At 39.1% G+C, this 25,015-nt stretch overlaps 1 protein-coding gene across 6 annotated transcripts in view; it reads right to left on the bottom strand.

Annotated features, from left to right (window-relative positions):
• cadm1a (cell adhesion molecule 1a) overlaps positions 1-24,728 on the bottom strand; it is a 280,906-nt gene extending 256,178 nt beyond the window's left edge. For 5 of the 6 annotated variants that reach the window (XM_060890347.1, XM_060890348.1, XM_060890349.1 and 2 more), the window contains exons 1-2: positions 24,518-24,728; positions 24,226-24,353 (exon numbers count right to left, since the gene is read on the bottom strand). In XM_060890347.1, coding sequence (XP_060746330.1) covers positions 24,226-24,298 — 73 coding nt within the window. In that variant the 5' untranslated portion in view covers positions 24,299-24,353; positions 24,518-24,728. The remainder of the gene's footprint in view (positions 1-24,225; positions 24,354-24,517) is intronic. The other variant, XM_060890350.1, reaches the window with a different exon arrangement.
• Between the last annotated feature and the right edge of the window lie 287 nt (positions 24,729-25,015).

The raw sequence follows: 25,015 nt of genomic DNA, 5'->3' as shown, positions 1-25,015 counted from the left end.
CTTTTTTTTTTAAAGGCGACATGGAGCTTCCTGATGTGAAGTGACAGCTGCTGTTGCATAAGTCCACACATTTCACTTCAAATATGAGCTCAGCGGTGAGTAAATGAAGTGCTGCCGTTTGTATTTGTGCCTGTGTGTCTATGGCTGTGTCTTTCTCTGGGTGACCACGGGGTCCTCAGAGGATTGGCTTTGGACTCCTTTGGCCGTAATCCTATCTCCGTAGCACATCCGTGACTTCTGTGCTCTCAGGGGTGAATGTGGAGCATCGCTAATTCAAGCAGAATTTGAGCCTCTGCTTTCTCTCTCTCTCTCTCTGGGAGTGTGGTATGGTCTGGGCTTGAGAAAAAAAAAAAAAACAGACCCACTGCTGGCTATGGAGGATGCTGTCAGTTCTTCTGCTTGTTACTCTGACCAGGAGGCCTCGGCCTCAGATTTCCAGGTGCCATTTAGTCCAGCTTGGACACTCCTATGTTGCCTAAAATCATTTATAAATATAAAAATCACAAAAATAATAACCATCCACCTTCCATTTCTCCTGCTGTTCACCTGAGCCTTCACACAGGCTTTTTTTTCTTTTTCAGGTAAAATGACATGAATAATGAAACAAAAAAAAAACAACTCCTAGATTGATGAATAGTATGCCCAAAAAGCACGTACCTTGATGAATGGTGCAAAAATGTACGCAGTGGTTTGATTAAAGCTCATTTATTTGGTTTATTCACCATTTGTTATCCAATGGTGCCGTTTATCAAATCACTATGATATGAGTAATACGTCGCTCAAAAAATCCGCTGCACCACGATGACTCATAGGTTATATTTTGTGCTTCTGGGACTTTTTTTTTTATGACTAGAAGTAATCAGGAGCTTGCAGACATCAACGTATGTAATAAAGGTGCTTCCATAGATGATTCGCGTGAATAACCTGAAAAAAAAACCGAGTGATTTTTATCCACGTCGATGTACTTATTCAGCAAATTCACTTTTATCTGGTGAAGAAATTGCATCGCCAGCATTCGCGTTTTTTTGTTTCGTCCGAACGTTGTACAGACTTGTTTAGTGTGTGAAAATGTGTCTTGATTGTGTTTTTGCGATTTAGGATCGTTCTCGGCTCCTAGCGACACGCTGGGGATTTTTAATGAGACAGAATGACAATAATCCCGCAGCAGATGCGGAGCTTTGATCATCTGTAAGAGTAATCGACGCAAAAGGTTTTACAGTGTGTTGGCACTGAACAGGCAGCAGTATCTCAAAGATATGAGCCTGCTCGACTTGGTGTCTGATACAAATCTGAGGGGAATTGGAAAGTACATGTAGTTATGTCTCCGGTTCTCACTTTGTGGTTAATGAATTACTAGAAAAGAAGATGCTTGAGGTCGCCCGGTCGATGGATAAATCATATATCGTTATTATGTGGCCTGCGAGAAGTTTTGAATAAAACCGCATGCAGTAGACAGGCCGGAGTGACATTTCTGTCTTCATTTCTGGGCTGGATTACATTTTACGCATGAAAAGCCATGAAGGTTGAAGCATCTGAATCATCATTCAGGACTAAAAGGGCATGGAAGTACTGGGAATTCAGTCATGCTGATGTGAAATGCATTCAGTGATAATTCTCATTAGAGAAGAATGTAATTACAATATATCTCGTGTAGTATTTTTTTTTTTTTTTGCTGCATTGCTGGAGTCTGAGGCTTGCCTGATTCTATGGAGCCCTGGTGCTTTAGCGCTCGTCTTACATCGCCGCAAATGCATAAGGAAAACAACATATCTCACCTTTGTTCTTTTGGTGCTATTATGATCAATAACAGGATCTCAACCCTTCTGTGTCACACTTGTCTTTTGGAAACTAACGATGACGTCATCGGCTAAAACTCGTGCAGGATAATTTACTTCCTGAAAAAGTTTGTACTCATGAGTACGAGTTGCGTTCACATCACGGCACGGTTCCAGAGCGACTAAACTTACGCCGCCTCCTACCTCTTGGTTCACATGACAGCTTTCGCATTACCAATTTTCACAGACCAGAGTTTGCTGGAAACAGCGTTTTCATTTACTTCCTTCTTGTTATGAAGCCTATTAAAAATCTGGTTAAGATTTTGTGCTAGCCTCTTGGCTTGACATTTTATTACAGTGCACCCGTTATTGGTAATTATATAATTCAATAAACATTATTCAATCCATTACCAAAACCTTTGTGTTTAAGGACAAGCTCAGATTGCAATGGGACGCTAAATGAACTCTAAATGAACTAAACAGTTGATCGTATTATCATCGACTACAAGATCCTAGAGATCAGTGTTGTTGTTTTGTTTTGTTTTCCGGTTCGAGTCAGAATTTTATTTTAATCAAATCTTAAAAAGCCACAACCTTTTCTCAATTCAGTCATTTTAGTATGAAGCTGATTTTTTTTTAACCAAGAAGTACTAGTACATGAGTGTTTGGTAAATTAAATGCATCATGTATGTTGTTTATTGTACAAGACAAATTCATTCTATAATTGCTCTTAATCCTACATCATGACTAGAGTCCAGAAGCAACACTGTGATCACCATCTGAGATGCTTTTCTGCTCTACATGGCTGTACAGAGTGCTTATTTGAGTTACTGTAGCCCTCCTGTATGCTCAAACAGTCTGGCCATTCTCCTCTGGCCTCTCTCATCAACAAGGCTTACGTTTTGCTTATATCCTTTGTTTCTCATGCAAACTCTATCAGCGAGTTTCTGAAACGCTCCGACCAGCAGTCTGTCCAAATATTGCCACTGCTTGTCCATGGGGTTCACTTTCTCCCTGGTGTGAAGCCTTTTGAAAAATCCAAAACATGGAGGCTTATTAAGCTAGTGTGTAAACCTGTAATTTTTTTTATATCGATGTGCTTCTTTTATGTAAATGAAAATAAATGTGTTTAGGTGTACAGGCTCTAAAAGATTGTACGATATAGAACGTTCAATGTGCAATCTTACAGAATAAGAAAGGATTTATTTTCCTATGGGAAAATGTTTCATTTAGAACCCTCTCTGAAAGGGAAATACGCTGCATTTTGGATTCTACCTACAACTTTTTTCCAAAAAAAATAAAAAGAACCAAAATCTCTACATTTTTGTATATAAATATGTATTGTATATAAATATGTAAAGTAGATTGTAAATTATATTATTATTACTAGCAGTAGTAGTATTAGAATTATTATTATTGTCTTCTGGATATTTTTAGAACAGATCTGGTTATCTTTTATTTTAAGTATGTCTATAATAGCTCTTAGAATTTCAAGTCACCTTGCCTTAATATCTTTTTCTTGATCTTTTTCTTTAGCTGCTATTCCTTTGACAGAGTAACTATGTAGATCTCACCTCTGTGGGACGAATAAAGGATTATCTTATCTTATCCTATCTTATCTTATCTTATCTTATCTTATCTCATTTTCACTTAATATCTCAATATACTGAGTTGAAGTGAATGACTGCTGTGCACGAACCCCAGCTAGAACCATATAGCCAGAGGTGGTTTTTGCTTCTTTACACCTGCACCACACGCAATAGTAATGTTTTTTTTAAATTACGAACCTCACTCACATGTCCATTGTTCCTGTTACCCCCACACCAACCCCCAACACCCCCACAACCACCACACACACACACACACACTTCTTATCCCAGCCATTGTGAAGGTGTGAACATGCCTGGGAAATCATTGCGCTCCTCAATGGTCACGATTCATGAATGCACGTCACTCTGGACTAGGCACTTGATTATACATGGCCCTTTCAAACCTGACAACAAAAGTGGAAGGATGTTGTGTAGAAAGGGGGAAAAAAAAAAAACTTATGATGCGGTGCAAAGTGTGAACAGAAAAGCAAATTAGTGTGAAGCTTATAATATACGTTAGCTAAGCTCCTTTCCTCCTTATGTCACAGTAATCTGACAAGTTTGATTAAAATGTCCTCCGGTAAAGCATGGAAAGTGAGAACAACACCTTCACAATGCCTGGAGATCATTTTCCAGAAGGCTGCATCAGAGAAGCTCTTCAAAAGCGAGGAATAAAGCCAGACCCTGGATTGGAGCTGTTCTGGAGAGCCAATCGACAAACAATCTGTGCTAAAGCGCTCGCTGGCATTCGGAGTGCTCGCGTGCAGCTCTGTGCCGTGTTGAATGCTGAGAGCTGGAAGACATAATCGTGGTAATGAGCGCAAATGCCAGACGTCATGATGAGACAGAGCGGCCACGGCCTCCCCGCTGGACCTCACCCCCCCTTCTGGCTCCTTCACCATACAGCCTGCCTTTCATCTCGGCGGACTGCTCAACGACACAATGTTACAATTAGCATGCTGATTAGCACCTGCCCTGGCTCATGGGGAAAGACAGGGGCTAATGACAACGTGGGCTGACGCTGTGTGCCATGTTTGTGCGTAAATATCAGATTCTCTGTTTTCGAAGTGTGGGCTTCGGTGGCCCGTGCTTGCTAAGAGGGATCGCGGCAGAAGCAGGCGTAGTGGACGTGATCGCCTTTCATTATTGCGTCCGTTAAATTACGCCTGTAAACAATGAACATCAAAGCGCTCGGATCAGTCGATATTTGATTTAATGAGGAGCTTTCCATAAAATTAGCGCTCTTCAGTGCTCACTGATGATGAAGCATGCTTGTCGTGGCATATGGCAGACATGAGATGAGCTCTTCTGTCAAAAGATTGCTTAATAGCAATCCAGCGTGAGCCTCTGATAGAGTTTTCGGAGCTGTTCGAGTCCCAAAGTTAGGTGTGACGGATTAGGTATCTGTTACACGCGAGCTGTTGCATCACCAGCTTCGCTGTTGCCTACAGATCGATAGGTGGTCAATGTCTTGGCAGGGAGAAGGCATCGATTGGGTTCTTTTACACCGTGCACCTTTAATCTCCTGAAACGTCCACGAGCCCCCCTGGCGCTTTGAACACACTTTTACACTGAGGCCCATGCAGAAAGCACGCGTGAAGTTAAACTACTGCGGAAATCTATCCCAACACAAACAATTCTTCTGCTTCTGGCTAAAGAACAAAGAGATGCTTCCTCGCCTTCTCAGAGCTATTACCTAATATAAAAAAATCGATAATAAATACTAATGCGTCCAAATATCTTTTCGTAATGCAAGAAACTATATGGGGCTTTGGAAAGCATTCCGACTTTAATGTGCGGTTCGACATTATCCACACACAAACACACACATGCACACACAGAAAGATGCCCACTGGAAACATCTCTTAGCCACAACGAATCAGTTCTGTTTGCATCCCCCAGGTCCTCTCTCTCTCGACAAAAAAAGAAGGTAATTATTTCCAAGAATGAATAGAATATGCTCTTTTCAGGCTGCCACAGAAAAAAGGCATCAAGGACACATAAATAAAAATGCCTGCGATTTGCCAAAGGCAGAAAATATAAGCGCTACCTCTAAACAGCTTTAACTGTTGAGTTTATGGTGACCATGACAGCTCTCCAAAAGGTCATTACTTTAGACAATTATGAAATCCTCATTAAAGCCTGGATGATGGCTTGCTAATTACGCTAATGTTAATTATGTGGACTCTGTGTGTGGTACAAAGTATTCATTAATCGTGATTTCCAATGTCAACATGTACTTAGCCAGAATTTCTGCCCTTTCTGGGTGGGTCGGAGCTAACAGTTGGAGTACACAGTAACCCCCAGGTTGATCAAAACAATGCATTCTCTCTCTCTTCTAGTCAGACCAATTCTAGCCAGAGTCAAATAAGAGCTTTGACCTGTGATGTGAAGTAAAAACAAAAAACTCCTAGCTAAAACCTTGGCGTGACTAGCTGACAAGCACAATCTCATTTGTTTCACCTTAGCGTTTATTAACTAGCTCATCATCCGGTATTACATCATATATCTTCTTAGGTGTGTGGAAAACCAAACAAAAGAAAAGGCAGCACACTGGAGCGTTCTTTTTCTCAGGGGGATCGCTAAGAAATGTATGATCTGATACCTCTGGGTATCATGCAAACATTTTTAATATTTGATACTATACAGTTCTGAAGCATTTGATCTGAATCAACACATACAATGTCTCAGGTGCTCTGATTTTCCCTGTTCGGTAAAGAAACAGATGCCCCTTTGCTGGAGTCACTAAATTACCCTGGCTCGCATTAATATCACTTAGCAAGATGCGTCGCTAATCCTGAGGGAAAACAAAAAAAATCAGACTTCTGTTTCTTTGGTGGATTTCAACCCGGAGAGAAGACGATGCTGAGCGGACCGGGACGATTTGCTCATTATCTCGCAAATCTATACAACTTTGCCTCTGAAAATGGTTTCCTTTCTGCCTTCTAGTTCTTTTTTCCTGCAACGGAGTTCCTCTCCCCATCACTCCAGTCCCCATCTGCTCAGAAGACATAAGCAGCATGCATTATTTAGCATTATATAACAATTAACAAAGAGTTTGCTAAGTGGTTGACTTTAATGATCCATAAAATCATTTTTAGTGTGAATGCATATTATCACAGCAGTGATGTACTGGACAAAAAGTCAAGCATTAATGTACTTTATTAGTTGGCACATACTGTAGCATATTAGCTGGAATTTCCTGTTGATTTATTCAAGCGATTTCTCTAAAACTGGACCAAAGGATTTTATACCAGAATTCTCCATTCTCGTTGGTCAGAGAATTTTACTTCATTTTCAACAGCCAATCTGAAAGTAGTTCTGTCTATAATCTATCTATCTATCTATCTATCTATCTATCTATCTATCTATCTATCTATCTATCTATCTATCTATCTATCTATCAGAGGTGGGAGTAAGTCACACATGTGTAAGTCACAAGTAAGTCTCAAGTCATGAATGTCAAGTCAAAGTCAAGTCGTCTTTTTTTAATATTTGTCAAGCAAGTCTCAAGTCTCAAATTTGCGACTGACTCGAGTCAAGTCATATGACTCGAGTCCCCCATCTCTGCTATCTATCTTATTAAAACTAGTGAGGCTGCTGAGGGCACGCGGCTAGTCATAGCTGCTATAATGCAAGTTATAACAGGAAATAACTTCAATCCATGACATGAAATGTAACTCTAAACGGATTATAAGTATGACATATAATGTTTTACATTTAAAAAATGCATTTCTTGTTGCTAAACTGTTTAAATGGTGTATTTGGAATAAAAAGCTTCAGGCCGCGCTGTTCCTGGGGCTGTAACAGTAACCGCGCTTGACACCACACGGGCATTGATTATTTTCCTGTAACAGCACACCCTGTTGTGTTTTATTTCTTACCTAACAGCTGCATTTAGAGTGGAAACACGTCTAATTATGGTGCTGCTGACAGTATTTCCTGTTCACTGTGAACCTTTAAAATATATTTGTCCGTGTTTAACGGCCCTGATCATGAAGACTGCTGATGCGGGCTATGCTTCTGGAGGAGGTATTTGCCGATAATACAGCGGTATGCAGCGAACAGCACGGAAGAGTAATAGCCTGCCACTGTTTGCATCGGATGGCTTTATATCGCCACATCAGCTCGCCCTCTCGCTGCCTCCACAAACATGCTGCATAAACAGTCTCGAGGACTGCATGGAGCAGCAGCCTTTGTGTATCTAGCTCGTTGAGAGGTGCCTAGCATTTTGTCTTTAATGGAAAACATCTTCTTATGAGGTCAATTATTGATACAAGGTGTAAAATTGAGGATTCCATTGAGCACGGCGATGACATTTCTAGAATGATAGCATGGGGACGCTTAGCCAAACGCTGCTATGAACTCCGATCACGTCCCATTAGCCTCGGCATGGACGCAACACTCTTAGCACTTTATCATGCCACTTATAGAGCTGCGGCATTATAAAAGGAAGTCATTAGATTTAATTACACCAATTATGTCCAAATAGAAGCACAATGATGTGGGCACATGCCACTGAAGCAGTAAGGCACAGATACTAAGTGTCCTAATTGTGTTTCACTCTTTTTTAAATGAATGGGGTTACGATGCAGGGGGGAAAAAAAAACGTAAAAAGCACTTTTTTTTAGCATTGTTCTAACGAACGAAAGCATTCTAAATAAGAACCCGGTCTCTTTTCAGCTCTCTGAATGCGCCGTGTCCCGCCGATCCGGTCCAATTATTTGGAGCAAAAAATATGGAAAAATTACAGGCTTTTCATTTCACCACTGATTATTCTCAATATCCAAGCTGCATCAAGATACCCTTGTTTCCCAGAGTCTTGATTGTATCGCAGGCCTGAAAGTTTGATTAAGAAAAAAAAAATAAACCCTCCGCAGGCCCGGGAGAAAAACACCTCTGCGCAGGGCCGGGAGAGGTTGGGTGTCTGCTCTCTTGCGATTGCGGCTGTGCAGACGTGGGCATCGGAGCATGAATTATCTATTAGTGTGACTGATATAACGGCAGGGGAGCCATTCTGAAACTGGAAATAGACATATACATCATGGACTGTGAGGTGCATGGCACTTTTGGTGATGCCACAAAACCCTGCTGGGATTTCCGGTTGCTGTGGAAACCAGGATGATTGGTCACACTTCTTCAGTTTGTTTTTTTTTCCTTCCAGGAGTCAAAAAGTTGCAGTTTCAATTCTGAGAACATGGGATATACTTCTGTGTGTACACAATAGTACTGGTGCCTTTTTTATAGACAGAAAGACTTTCCAAAAAAAGAAAAAAAAAAAATATATATATATATATATATATATATATATATATATATATCAAAGCTTTAGGTCTTGAAGCTAGGAAGGTAAAATTAAGCCTTTTCACTCTCAATCCTGCTATGCGTCCCTCAGTCTTCAGTGTACCATGAAACAGGGATGAACGGGGATGACACAGCCAATCGAAAAAAAAAAAAGATATTTTTTTCAAGATAAATTTAAGAGGGATTGCTGTGAGAGGCAGGAAGTATTTTAGGGATCTGTTGAGAGATTCACTCTACCTGCCGGCTCAGTCTCGGGCTCAGGCTTTGTGCTTACAACACAGTGTGAAAAGGTTAAAGATGGTTAGGAAGGAAAAGAAAAAAAGGAGAAAAAAAAAAAAGAGAAAGGCCGAGGTGTTGAGACTTCACTTATGGCTAAATGCTAGTGTGCTCTCACAAAGAAGTGGGTTATATTGCACGAAATTCAGCAAGTGAGTGCTGTTAGAACAATTGAGTGCTTGTAGAACAAAAAATAGCAAACATTCCTAAAGGGTTCTTGGGTAATTGGTAATTATGGGATCAGAACATATACTACAGTTGAGTAGAATGGTGTAGAGTTCAACCTTAAAGGACAACCAAAGAACCCTTGAAGAACCTTTCAGTGTTTACCACGGCAGTTTAGCACCATGGGAAATGCTTGGCAAGTTCTTATTATTGATAACAAAATAGAATTGTGTCATTTATAAATTCTTATAGGTCCTTTAAGAGTTCATTCATTCATTCATCTTCTACCTCTTATCCGAACTACCTCGGGTCACGGGGAGCCTGTGCCTATCTCAGGCGTCATCTGGCATCAAGGCAGGATACACCCTAGACGGAGTGCCAACCCATCGCAGGGCACACACACACACACTCTCATTCACTCACGCAATCACACACTACGGACAATTTTCCAGAGATGCCAATCAACCTACCATGCATGTCTTTGGACCGGGGGAGGAAACCAGAGTACCCGGAGGAAACCCCCAAGGCACGGGGAGAACATGCAAACTCCATACACATAAGGTGGAGGCGGGATTCGAACCCCGACCCTGGAGGTGTGAGGCGAACGTGCTAACCACTAAGCCACCGTGCCCCCCTCCTTTAAGAGTTCTCCAATAAATTGTCTTAGTAAACATGTCAATGTTCTTACAGGTTTCTTGGCCAATTAAATAATGAAAGGAATTTCAAATTTCACTAAACTGTGAACCGAGAACAGGTTCTTATTCAGAACCGGTTCTGTTTTTTAACAGAAACAGGAACCGCTCAGAATTTTTAAGTTTCAGTTCCGATGCGATGACGGGCAAAGCGCTGGGAGCGGTCACTTTAAATAGCCATGTCTTACCTCATGAATATTCATTGTTTTACAGTCACGCAACCAAATTAACGCTGCTTACCACAGAAATCAGTCACTCGGAGTCACAATCAACCCTGGAGACACAATAAGCCAGGAAAGGTCTCGTCTTCTCCCAGAGAAAGCAGACATGTTAATTTTTCTTCAGAAAAATTGCTAACTGTTTTGCTAAGTTGTAATTCTGAATGTTAAATTTGATGTTGGATTTATTTAAATTTAAATTGATATGAATTGAAATGCTCTGTTTAAAATATTTAAAGAGTGATTAATAAACACAAATGGAATTGTTTAAGTATTGTGCATTATTTTTCACATTTCTTTTATTATGGAATCGGAATCAGACCTGGGAATCGTAAGGCAGAACTGGAACCGGAATTGGAACCGGAAAATTTCTTTTGATACCCAACCCTACTAAACTGTCTTGGTAAACATGTAAAGATTTCAAAGGAATTCTGGGTAACTGAATAATTACATTTTTAATTAATTTGTCTAGGTTTAAATTATTTAAAAAAATTCTTGCCTTTTTTTTTTGGTAATTGAATAACCCATTTTTAAAAGACTTTACATTTTTTCGTGATTTGTCTCGAAACACTTGGAGGTACTTAAAGAGTTCTTGGGGAATGAAATAGTGAAAATTTCTTAGAATGTCAAATTTTAGCAAACTATTTTGGAAACACTTCTTAATTAAAGGTTCCAAGATACTAGGTTTATTTCATCTTAGATATGTACAAATATACAGCAGAACAAAACAGGATTATTCTACTAGCCGTGGTACAACAGACTGCCGGCTTCCAAAGCTTTACATACAACAGGTTCTTTAAGGGTTCTTGGATAAGTGTATATTTAAAGGTTCTTGTAGTATTTAAAATGTCATTAAAAACTGTCTTGATACCATCTTCAAGCTTCTTGAAGGGTTCTTGGGCAACTGGATAATTAAAGGTTCTAAGAAAGTAGTATTGCCGGCCTGCACTTTAAAAAAAAAAAAGGAAAAAAAAAAGAAACAATCTTCAGATCCATGCCATTGAACCGAGTAGCATTAATGCAATTTATTTTCATACATCCAACATGATTTCAGAGTGGATTTTCAAAGCTCTGAATAAAATCAAACACCATGCTCACACCTGAGATGAAAATCAATCCCATCATGCCAGTGTTTTGTAACAGACACATTACCACTGTGCTATTCTACCATGCATGGTTTAATTTCCTAAATGTAACACCATAGTTATAGTTATAGTTCCCATCAGTGGCGACATCCTCGTGAGCTTTCACAAGTAAACTGGTTTATGACACAAGTACGTAAATTGATCATGCTCACCTACATCATTAGAAACTTGATTAAATTAAGCGTACCATAAGCAATAAAATCCTGTTCTGTTGAGAAAAATCTAACTACATACAAGATATTTTTATTAAACCTGACTGATCACATATTCCTTTTTTTAGTGTAGCTGCGGACAAGTAGACAGCAGAAAGAAAGTATTTCTCAAAGCCTGGGTGCAATATATTATAGCCTCTTTAAACCTAAAAGAGCTTTACATGTAACACGTTCTGACATAAACATGATGTTGTGGAATTCTACAGAGAACCTTAAAGCTTCCCCCAGAGGGTCAACCAAAGACCTTTCAGAGCCTCTAAGAGTTTAACAAATACAGTTTGGTGAAATCTGAATTGCCTGACAGGTTCCAGGTATGAAAAAGAAAGCCTAGAGGCTGGATATTCCTAAAGTCTTAAAGGTTTTTAATGGGTTCTTCTGTAATTAGATAATGAACCTTTCTTTGAGAGTAGAGCGAAGAGAGTTTTATTGCCATTCTAGCTATGTGCAAGAATACAGCTGAACAATACAGTGTTCATCAAGGCTTTGGTGCAATATTACTATATCCTCCTGAAAGGGCTCTTAAGGGTTGTGCCATTTTCTAAGAGCAAACACAAGACGCTAGCAAAGCAGCAGAAAGGAAAAAAGAAAGAAAGTAAAAAACGACTCCAATTAAACAAGGAACATAAAGTATAAAATACATAACGAAGTAATATGAGGTCACATAGAGTTGACTAACATTCTCACTAACATAAAGTTTCCCATAAAGCACAATTACCTTAGGAATAAACAACGATTATTTCATTACTGTTCTAGCAAAAAAATGTTCCTAATTAACTAATTTCCCAACCTCACCACTGTGTAGAACACACACACACACACTCGCTGCTCTCTGCTGATCAAACAAATGATTAAAAAAACAACACCAAAAAACTAGATAACAGAATAACGGCTAATATCTAATCAGACTCACTGCAGCAAAACTGCTTGTTATAATCAGAGTAGAATGTTCCTTTTTTATTCTTATATATTTTCTATATTTATTTGAGGACAATGCAGATCAAACAAAATCACTTCATCATGGTTTATGAGGTAAATGTGTCGGATGTAGCCGTATGGCTAATTTTCTCTGAGCAGGTTGCTGTGTATCCCTACATTCACATTAGCAAGCGACAAGACAATCATATTACTTGTAATCCGATTCAAATTTATTTGTATAGCTCTTTCACAGCAGCTTTACAGAACATAAGAAATATTGCAAAAGGTACAAAAAGGTAAATGGTAAATTCTAAATGTAACTGAGGTGACTGTGGTGAGGAAAAACTCATGGAAGATGGAAGAGGAAGAAACAGATGGAAGAGGAAAAAACCTTGAGAGGAACCAGACTCAAAGAGGAACCTCATCCTCATTTGATTAGTTTAAAGTTCTAGTGACAAAACAGTAGAAGCTTTACACAGCTTGTAACACCAACTAGACAAACACAGATTAAATAAAGCATTAATCTGTGTGAAAATTAGTGGTTTTAGCAAAAACAAGCTAACCGTACAAGCTGCTGTACGTAAACTCACCTGAGGCACCAGTGATTTCTGCTACTGCTTTCCAAGCTTTCTATTTCATCACAATGTCTCTTAACACATTTCATGAGAGGGCAGATAAGATGAACCACAGTTACAAGGTTTATTTCTACTGCCACCTGAAACTGTCTCCACATACTCCAGAAAGAGGAGGGAGTCGAGGAAAGGCTGAGTGGTTCCAGCTAACTGTGTGGACTTGCTGATTTGTCATCATACATTATGGGCACATAACTGAGAAAATGTCAAAAAGTTTAATGTCCCCTGTCAAGCTGGTGCTTGTAGCTTGTTTCTATAATCGAAGCTCTATGCCACACACATAGTTAGTAACTTTAATGATCGCTTTGTTGCTCGCTAATAGGCTAAGACAAGAAGACAAAAAAGAAAACAAGCAAAGTGGGTTGATTAATGTTGTAGAAGTCTAATCAGTTAATTTAACCTAATTATCGAGATTTTTATACGCTTTGCTGAAGCTAGCTAATTGGCTAATGTTAGAGATCGATTTGTATTGACTCTAGCGCATTACTTCCTTGACCATATGTTTTACTTGTTTTTGTTTCAGCATTCGGTGGTTGTATATGAACTTACTCCATCTAACATTTCACTGCTTCAGCAGTGAAAAGCTGTACTTAGTTTCTTTAAATAAGAAGTGATATTTTTTTGTATACATATAGATTCAACCCTGTGTGGAAAATACAACCTACACAGAAAGAGCAAGGTTTATTTTATATTGAATGAAACTGATCTAATGTTCAAAGTACAATAAAACAGATTTGTATCTAAATACTAATTCAGTACCAAGCAAAGCTGTCATTTTAGCCTATCCACCATATTCTCCTCACTCATTACAAAATCCCACTGGGCCCGGCTCTACACGAATGCTATCTGTGATACGGCACAACCGTAGACGTACGCTACAATGCCTGCCGCAAAATATATCCGGATATATCATCCGAAATTCATTTCGTTTTTCTGCTCATTCACCTCTATCTGCTTTATGTTCATTCTGCATGGCTTTCACACACTGTGTCCTGAACTTTAATCCCGCAATGCTACAGCAATTTCCTCTTTACTTGACCCAGAAAGCAGAGCCATCCTATCTGTGCCTTCTGTCTTGTTACTGTGCTGGGGTAATGCCGCCTGACCTGGAAATAAAAAAAAAAAAAAAAAAAAAAAAAGGAAATCCAGATGGCTCATGTACCCCAGCTCATGTCTGAAGCCCAAATACGTCTGGTCTCTGCACGGTTGGGGGCCAAAGAGAGATATATAACAGGACAAAATCATTCCGACTGAGAATTTCCCCTGATACAAATGGGAAACCATTCTCTAACGAGGGGTTGCTGGGGCACTTTTAGATCCTGTTCGATGTATTTATATGCATTTTACTGTAAGATTACTAAAAAAAAAAAAAAAAAGAAGAAGAAATTTTAAAAAGATGAAAATTGATAAAGATGAAAGTTGTGCATTATTGTCTATATATTTCTATGTGGTTGTCATTTTGGCAATCCACTATAATATACAGTGTCATTTAAACATTTTAATTCCTCATGTGAAACTTCCTTCCTTCCTATACTGTATAATACATAATTTTAGAAATTGCTAGTAAAATTCTAGTGGCTTTTTTATTTTCAATTTTCCCATATACATGGCCTTAAGAGTTTAAAATGTAAAGGCACATAAGAGGTTAATGATTATCGGTGTGGACGGATATAAATAGTCTACAAAGAGAACTACAAAGTTATGCTGTTAACCTTTACATTAATAATATAGCTTTATGCTGATGGAGTTGAGGGATGCGAATTGACAACGTTGTAAATTAATTTGCGTTTGCAACATTTAAACGTTTACTTCATATTCACTCAAGTTTTTCTAGAATAAACATAAGATCTGTTCCATTTGTTTTACTAATTACTTAACAAAATTAAATATTATAATTTATATTACATTTAGATCATTTTGCTGTTAAAATTGTCCAAGTCTTGTCCTGCAGCTCTGACAGCAGTTTGGCTGCAAGACAAATCGTACGCTTATATTCATGCGCCTCGTTCTAACAGCTCGTTCCCAGGGGTTACTTTAGCATTTTTTAGAATGAGCTACATTCAAATTTACTGATTTAATAACCTAAATTGTCTGTAGCATGTGTGATTGTGCCCTGTGAAAGGTTGGGACCCTGCCTAAAGTGTCCCCAGCTTTGTGCCCCAACTCCCCTGAGACAGACTCCATGGTCCGTGTGACCTTGTGTAAGACGAGTGGATGGACGTAAAAAATATATTCAACGTTTATATTAAAAATACATTGCTTTGTTACTATTCCAAAACTGAAATTCAGGAAAGCCTTCAAGAGATCTTCAGATGTGTTACGGATTACAAAACAAAAGCAAGTTTATGACTTGAAGTAGACATATCTACACAAATAAGGTCTTAAGCCTGGAGAGCTTTTACAGCATGATGTCGTCTCCACGGAGACAGTCGTGACGCAAACCATCACAGAGCCGGATTAACTCGACGCTATGCTGAGATGAAAAAACAATTTGAATATGGCCTTTTTTCTTTTCTTTTTTTTTTACTCAGCACTAAAGGAGCCTCTATAACGCATCATCAGTTTCTATATTTCACAGCTGATTATTTGTTGCCTCGGCATTAAGGTATGGCTGTCAGAGAGCTAAGCAGAACTAAGTGGGAGAGAGTGCTTGGGGCGCTTTTATGCAAAATAATGTATCCAGCACAATCGTGTATCGCTTGTGACACTTGTTTAAGATAAAAGGCTCCGTCTGAAACAAATCCTTTCATTAAGTCCACTGAATTTCCACTTGTCTGAATGCCAATGATTTAGTCATTTAGTCGCATTCACCAGAGTTTCAGGAGCACATCTTCAAGGCTAGCTTAGCTGCAGCGACAAATCTGTGTTTGTGTTCCCGACCTCCAGGTACACAGCGCGACAAAAGCGACTCCTCCTACCTTTGCGTGATGGCACAAACATGTCATCACAGCTCGCTCCCTCAACACTTAAATGCATACACGGTTTGCCAGACACCCATGACCTCATTTCCCAGCTTACCTTGTCCATTAATTTCAGTTAGGCCCTCTATGGTATTGTTCAAACTACAGCTGGGTAATATTTCAAAAAGATAGCACAATACAAGGCACCTGAAAAACAGCGATGACACATACAAAAAAAAAAAAACAGAAACCTGCACTCAATCTGTGAGTAACAGTAGAGTTCACCATTACAATATGATAACCTGGACATCTTAATGACCATTCACAGGTTTACATTAACAAGCTCGTTTCCATAGTAACTCACAAGGATCTTATCCAAAAAAATTAAGAAAAAAAAACGTTAAAACGTGTCATTATTTAACAAAGACGAATAGAACTGCTGCTCTGGTGAACGTTTGTGTACAGATATTTTATGAAACATTTATGGAGGGAGTTTTCTGTCAGTGTGGGTTGTCCAATTTCCTCCCACTGTACTAAACCATGCCTGTAGGAGAACTGGTTATGCTAAATTGCCTCTAGGTGTAAATGAGTGTGTGAATGTGTGTGTGTGTGTGTGTGTGTGTGTGGTATCATCGACTGATGCTGAATTCTCTCACCAGGCATGTGCACGTCTTCTTGGGATAAGTTTCAGCTCGACCACGACAATAAAGGCTCTAACTTAAGATGAGCATAACACACAGTGTAACTATGAATGGATAAAAACTATGACAAGTTATTATGTAACACAATACAAACTGTAGTAATTGGCAAATTACTGTGGTATAAGAGGAACAGGAATAAACTTCAGGAGGCTTATATCTGCTCTGTAGCTGGCCACATCACGCCGCATAGTTGATTATTTTCCTATAACAGCACACCCACAGGTGACTTATTTCTTATTTAATGCCTTCATATTTAATTCTGTATCTAATGCCATCGTGCTGTTTTCATTCTCAAGCCTTGTTCTATCAATAAATTATTCCATGCTCATATATGTGTCATGAAGTCCTTAGGAAGATAAAAAGAAAATGCAATGTCTAAAAGCCTCACACGCAACCTATGAAGGTTCTGAGATGATAGTCCTTAGTTTTCCGTTTCCCTGATCGTCTTTCGAGTCTGCCTCACTGAAATACCTAATGCTACACTAATCAGTAAATGTAATCCTAACATGGCTCTGATAACGCCACAACACAAGACGAATGTCCCCCAAGGGCATCCAGTGTACTCAGCCATCAAACTCGGTGGCTATTTTTAATCTGTTGGTGACCTGAGGGATGACATTTCTAGAACATCGAATTCCTGTGGAGCTGTTTAGACAAGCACTGAAGATCATGCTTGTGAGTTTGCCGCACCGCTATTTTGACAGACACGAGAGATGACAACATGACCTATTTTGCTTTATCAAGTACGTTTACTTTATTTCAGCTAGGTTGGACAGCCAGAGCAAATATCTGCTTTCTGTACAAAATACAGACTTTGCAAAAACTCTAAATATCAGTAACACTGAGCTCGTAAAGCCCCTGCTGTGCTAAGTGGGGAAATCTAGACTGAGCACTCACGTGCACTTCGTAATAAAAAAGTTAATATCCCGTTCTGAAGGATAATCACTTTTCGGTCCTTGTGATCCTACAACCTCCATTCAAATGAATCTTGAATGTGTTGTGTTATCAGCTATGACACAAGTGCAGTTCTAGCTTCCATCTCCAGCTTCTGTTATCAAAAGTGATTTATCGAGTACAAGGTATTGGTTCGACAGATCTTTCGTGTCCGCTGACAAATGTGTGGGGTCGAGTCTGGAACATCAGATTTAAAAAGAACACAATCTGGTAAACAAACTGCAATATAGGTAGGACATACAGATATGACATAAATCTTAAATCATTCCTAAAATATAAAAAAGAGACTGTACTGACTGTTCATGAGTGTGGACACTAAGCATGAACAGGTTAATATCTGAATGCAGCTCTTGTGCACTTCTGGCTTGGATTATCTTTTGAAGCTATAAACCATACAAATATTAAACACTGCTCGACAAACTGGCAGCCTGGCGAACAGATTAAACTAACATCCTTGCCAGATTAAACAAAGTTTCCTTACAGAAAAATTCAAAATATGAACAATTACACGGTTTTAATCTGTTTGTATGGAGCATGCAAGTCCCTCTGGAAACTGTTCCTACAGCTGACAAGCACAATAATATAAACACAGCAACTGGAGCTACTGTCAGAGCTGCGGTTAAAAACATGTAATCAAAACTAATCTGACCAATCAGAAACAAGAATTCTGAGAGAACCAGCACGCTGTTATAACAAATAATAACAACAATAAGAACAGCTCTGACTTCAACCTAATTCTGTCCTTGTAGTAGAATAAGCATGAAACCTTGAGAAGCCTCTGCTACTGCTCAGAAGGTTGTAAGTTTGATTCCCAGGTCCACCAAGCTGCCACTTCAGGATCCTTGATTAAGGCCCTTAACCCTTAATTGTTAAGTTGTATAAAATGTATATTGCTCTGGATAATAATTGATAACCTTCATATCAGAACCAATTTATTTCCATGAAATTATAATTTACATTTAGGACAGTCCCTTATATTTATCTCACTTATACAGCTGAAGGTTAAGCTTCCTTCATCAAGGGCCCAGCAGCAGCATCTTGGCAGTGCTGAGACTTCTTCTCATGACCTTCCTTCCCTATTAGATGTAAAATGGCTTAACCCCTGAGCTGCTACCACCACCCTTTATATAATGCTCACAAATACGCTGCACCCACAAAGCCTTTAACAGGACAGGCTAATAGCTTTGCGCAACTTGAATAGTTCTTTTGCATAGTCAACTTTTTAATGTACTACAAGAAATGATGTGAGTACTGGAGCTTATCAGAGACTATACAACCCGTGTTTATCCAGTTCAAAGACGAATGGGTCCATTTGGGAAATGACTTTTTCCCCCCGCATGCTGAGCCCGTTGCTATATGATCAGAGAATTGTGTTTGTAAAAGCAGCGCATAGTTTGATTCACATAATTCAGTTTCATGACTTTATTTGTGATCGCACATAATTTCAACCGAACCCTGAGATCATCATATCACAAGCATGCTGGCTCAACTGGATACTGTTATTTACTCATTTATTTTATCCAGACTAAAATGTAAGGAGTTTCAGGTTCTAGACATCTGAAAAGAAAATCTTTACACAGTCTTTCGTTAAAAAAAAAAAAAAATCAATAGAAAATTTATATATATATCAAAAGATTTGATTTGAAGATCTGAAACTGTAACACCCAAATAGTGTTTATAACACATTGTGTCATTATTATATTAAAAGCAGATACAGTTTCGCACGGCATAAATTTTTACCTATTGTTTTTCTCTTCTTTTTAAAAGATGTGCTCAGGAAATCCAATCGTATTTATCTGCTTTCTTGAATTTACAGAATTTAAATTGAGTAAATGTAGTGCTAATTAATCTTCTCGTTACAGGAAACATCAGCGAATATACAGTTTTTGTTCTTTTTTAATCTGTTTATCATCATTTCATTTGTGTAGTTTTACTAGAAAAAGGTTAAAACGAGCACCTGCGATAAGCGCTACAGTCAAAATAAAATGAATCAACACCTTCTGGCCTATCAGCTTTGAGAATTCATCAGCATGGAAATACATGGTAGAAGAACACAGTATATGTTATATATGTATTCATAGGTTACTATACATACAGCCTTCTTGCAAAGTAATTTGCCTTGCCAAGTAAAATGACTGACTGACCTTAACAGAAAAGAGAAAAAAAAAACTTGTATGTGGCATATAAATGTAATGCGCCCTTATAATGTCCTGTAATGAGAAGTCAGCGAGTGTGAACAGTAATGTGATGTATGGTAAACTACAGCATCATGCTCAAACTGCTCTCCAGCAGGGGTGTTAGGTGGGCGGCTGTACTGCTCCTGCTGCTGCATTTCAGAATTCAATTCCTCAGTTCATTAACTACCTGCAGAACTGATTTAAACCATCCGTTAATAAGATGGTTCCAATTTCCAGCAAGCGGGGAAGGTGCATTTCTGGTAATGACTGATCATGTGTACTTGTAAATAGGTGAAGTGCAAATGACTTTCCATTTAAATGGCTCACTGATTGAAATAAATGTACTTTGCTAAGGCTCAATCCATCACGTTTCCTAATCTGGCAGGAAGTGGCCGGTACAGGTGGCAATGCATTGATTGAGACTTGAGAAACTGACACTGTTTTATTAATGGTTCTCAAATGAGAGCTGAAAGAACCAATAAAACACTTGAACATGTTGCAATATTGGTAAACGCTGTGTAGGCAAGTCCTATAAACCTTCACCTTTTTTGCGTTTGCAGTTATTTCCCATAATTGCTTAACTGTGGTTTCAAGGCCAGTGGTACCAAGGCGAATGGCAACACAATTTAAATACATCTATTTTCTGGAGAGAAAAATTGTTTTTCTCTGAAAGCCACTGAGGTTTCTCAGGAGCATAATGGTCAGTCCTTGATGCCTTCATTTAGGCCCAATACATCTTTATTCCAAAATTGTACACAGCAGATGTGAATAGGTCAATAACGAGAGCTCGCTCAAGTCCTTATCATTCCTTTTCTTATCTATTCTTTTTTTAAAAAAAATCTATTATGCCACTGCTATTACTATTGATTATCTTTTCTACCTTATAGTCCCAATATGTAAGAAATAGTACAGCTGGTTTTCTTTTGCACCTAATAAAGCTCAGAAAGACAATTTCATTTAAATATATTGCTTCAGAGGTCCAAAGAAAAAATAAGACAACCATCCAAATTGGCGTCATGCCTTTATTTTATTATTGGTGGACTTCAGAAAATAAAGATGTATTAAAAAATAATGTTTCAACCATAATGGTCTGAAAAAAGAAAAAGAACTTCATCTCCTGTTTTTTGGAAGAAACGCAGCCAATCACAAGCGAGGCAGACATGGCAGACTCCAGCTGTAATCCCTAAAATATTCTTATGTGGATTTGCTGCTCCCCCAGCCATTTTTCATTTTCACTCTGTATGGTATTAGTTTGACAGCTAAGTGGAGCAAAACAAATACTGCACACTTCAAAGGGGAGGCAACGTCTAATAACAGGCAACCTGCTTAAACTATTTTCATTTTATTTGCCATAGGAACAAGTCTTAAATAAATTCTACACACACAGGGGCAGATCCCTAGCTGAAGATTAAGCCCAGACCTAACTAAGAAATCCACCCCCGTCCACCCCCACCCACCACACACACACCCCCGAGCCAGGGTCCCTACTGACATTGCACTTTTATCCAACACTTAATCTGGGCTCCATGTCCTCATCTCAGCACATTCTGCAGTGACCACTATTCTAAAATTCTTCCTGAAACAGAGAGCTGGCTCTATTGTTAAAGCGCAGCTTTTACACTTCGAGGTCTATGTCTTTCATATGCAAATGACTTTTAAGAAAATCACCATGGGGGACTAAACAATAGGACTAAAGGAATGGTTCAGGGTAGAAAATCAGACTTTTTTTTCCCCCTTTTAGACAAAATGTAGTTGCATAGCTAAGACATACTGGTCAAAAAATCACACCAATAACAATTAACAGACTTTGGAACATTGAACAAGCATCTTGCAACATGCAAACAAATAGCAAAAAAATGATCAGTCAGACAGATAAAAATATCATTTCCCATGAACAATTTCAGAAACTAACCAAACAGATTCTGAATTTACATTTTTACATATATGAATCAATCAAGTATTTATGAATCAATCAAGTATCAACAAGTCATTTTTAGATGTCACACCATAACAGATGACACACGTGCAAGTACCTTTGCAGTTAATTAAAAACTTGATGTGATTTGTGGTTATTTTGGTTGGATTTTGTGGTGAATTGCTAACAGATTATTCCTGTGAAAAACTAATATGAAGGAAACCAAAATTTTGGCTGAACAGCTGCATTTGAGGCAAATATTTCGTTAAGCAGATCCAAGCAAGAGATTCCAGAAGCCCTGATTTCAGCCAGGTGATGCACATGTGAAACATATCTACGTCTCCTAAGTGAGTCCCTTTGCGATTAATTAACCGAGGTATGCGTGATGGTTTCAGTGTGTGATTTGTATGGATGTTTTTAGGCTTTGCTACCCACACAAGATGTAATTCCCGTGCAAAGCCAAATAAGTGACGTGGCTAATTTGCAATTCTAATTGTTTTGTGTGGTTTTGTTTTAACCCAACTCCTTTGCTTCCTTGCTTCAGTAAGCCAAACTTCTAGTGTGAATTTTGCTAACAAACCTGTGAACGTTGTGAGTAAATCAGCCAGGTTCAATTCGTGCATGCATTAAACCATTTATTTTTCTCTCCACAGCCGATTACCCTGAGCGAGAGCAAACCAACTAATGGTCTTTTAATTGCCTGTGATGTCTGTTTCCAACTGTGATGGCCTACTGTCTTCATAAAATCAGAAATTACTGCTGACATCTAAAAGCTGCACCGGCTTTGCTAAATGAACACAAAACAGCCAATAGCATTTAGTACGGAAAACTTAATACGCCGTGTTGTTTATCAACCTGATAGAAACAAATCTCTTCAAATGAACGACCAACTTCACAAGTAATCGATTATGATCGATAGTCGGTGACGTCACACGACTTGTCCTTAAGAGCTCGCGACACATGAATGAATTAGTTTAAACTATTCTGACTAGATATAACTTTAACAACAAAAGCGTTTATTTAATGTTGTACAGGGTTCAAACTAAGAGTTACATCTTGTCGTAGTCGTAATAAAAAAAACACTGGCAAAGATTTAACCCTTGCTTTATGCTGAGAGACAAGAACTATAGGATTTTCTCACAGAAACAGGAGAATGAGAGTATTTATCTCTTCATCTGCCTTTGAGTGAACATAACATGGTTTAAAGCACACATAATGAACTCAGGTTCACACTTAATCTCAGGTTCTCTCTCTAACACACACACACACACACACGTTGTCTCTCTCTCACACACACACACATGCTGTCTCTCTCTCTCTCACACACACACAGTCTCTTTCTCTCTTACACACGCTCTCTCTCTCTCTCTCTCTCTAACACACACACGTCTCTCTCTCTCTCTCACACACACACGCTGTCTCTCTCTCACACACACACACTGTCTCTTTCTCTCTCACACACGCTGTCTCTCTCTCTGTCTCTCTCTCGCGCACACTCTCTCTCTCTCTCTCTCTCTCACACACACACGCCGTCTCTCTGCTTCCTTTGGAAACCTCCACAGACTCGACGCGCTCCTCACAACAGAGCTGCTACTCGGTTACTGACCAACACAAAGTAGCCTAGAACATTATCTCATTCTGTCAGAGCGTCGGCTTTTCTTCCAGCTCTGTTGTTCAGTATTTTCAGCGATGACTGAAGTGTAGAAAGCGCAAAATGACCTCCCAGGAGTCCAATAATAGCGGATTTTGCCTTCATGGTTCAGTGTCGCATCGTAACCGAGTCATCAAAGGGCTCCACGTTTTACACCAACTTCCACTAAGTAGCAAACGCTTTCTGGCATTTAAAGCAATAGACGCGAACAAATGAGCGACATTGAAAGTGATCAGTGACGGTAACTATGAGCTTCAGGCAAATCCATATAGTCAAAACTGACACTAATTCCTATGTAACTACAATAAAGAAGGTACCAAGGCGCTCGCGCCATCACAGTCCATGCATATGTGCATATGTGCAGAACTTTGGCGTTTTCAATGCGTAACCACGCAGTTTCACCACATCGGTGGTAACATTTAACATAGCCAGCATGCAACTGCGACATCGGGTCGTTTTTTACTTAGTTTCGGTTCCGATCATGCCGCATTGCACGACTGTTTCTATTTCTCAACATCACCCGTTTAACCCAAGGCTGCCATCCATCATCTAAACGCAACGCATTTATTTATTTATTTATATTTCAATTTATCAGGATTGCCTCCGTCGCTATAGGTCGCTTTGAACAGGCTTTGAAACGAGAACAGTTGCATGAAAAGAAAGTATAAAACCCTGCGCGCGAGCTCCATGCCACGACTCTTTATTCTCTCTATTCTCACTTCTCCAGCATGCAAACCAGGCTACAATAAACCGGCACATCTACGCCAAACGTTAGACGCAGAAAGATAAACATTGTTTCGTCAACTTGTTTGGTTACTTTTTTTCTTTCCTCCCCACTTCATGACAATCCATACGGCGCATCCGAGGCAGTGTTTATGTGCGCGCGCGCGCTGTGTTTCACGCCCCCGCTGCTTGTTGGTCGCTCTTAGGTCGGGTTTAGAGAATCCGCAAAAGACAAACGGCAGAAGAAGAAAAAAAAACGGATGCAAACAGTGAGATTGTACCTTGAAGAACAGCTGCCGCAATCGTGGATAAAAGCAGGAGACTTGCAAGAGCTCCGCTGGCCGCGTTCGCCATGTTGGACACCTGCTTCTTCTTTACTAACGCCGCTGTGAGTTTGGAGTCGCTTCACCTTCAGAGAGAGAGAGAGAGAGAGAGAGAGAGAGAGAGAGAAAGGGGGAGGGAACAACGGCACATTCACAATCTGCGTTTCTCACAGCCTAACAATAAACTCCTTGTTTTAAACACTAATAATTGTCCTCTTTAATGTTACAGAGCAATGACGCACACACTTACTGTGCCGAGTGACGCTGCGTAAAAACAACAAACCCGATACAGGAAAAAACCGGTTGAAGTAAAAAGCGACTTTGGGATTATTATTGTTATATAAAGTTTTCTTTTAGAAATGTGTATTTTCGTCACGCTAGTTCAGTCAAAGTGTATCGCGAATACTTCTGGTTATATATTATCCCTCCTTGGGCTTGACTGTTGGTCCTGTCCTGTGAGAACATAATAGTGTCGCACAATAGCAATTTGCATTAGTGATGGTCAACGCGACCGAATCGTTTTGCCGCATCGACTCCCTTCAACCAACATGTTTGATTCGAATGATAGAATGCGAATTTTAATTGAATGCGTTGATTGCTGCTTCTGCTGGGTTTTTTTTTTAGTACAAAAAATAAAATTAAATAAAATAAAACAATCCATGTGTGGTCACTTTCTTAGAAATGAATCACTTCTTATTATATTAGAATGTTTCATTTCATATTGATCAAGACCTCGTGCTTTTAATTT

This window comes from Tachysurus vachellii, chromosome 17 (genome assembly GCF_030014155.1).
Source record: "Tachysurus vachellii isolate PV-2020 chromosome 17, HZAU_Pvac_v1, whole genome shotgun sequence".
Lineage (NCBI taxonomy): Eukaryota > Metazoa > Chordata > Actinopteri > Siluriformes > Bagridae > Tachysurus > Tachysurus vachellii.
This window is presented reverse-complemented; position numbering and strand designations above follow the sequence as displayed.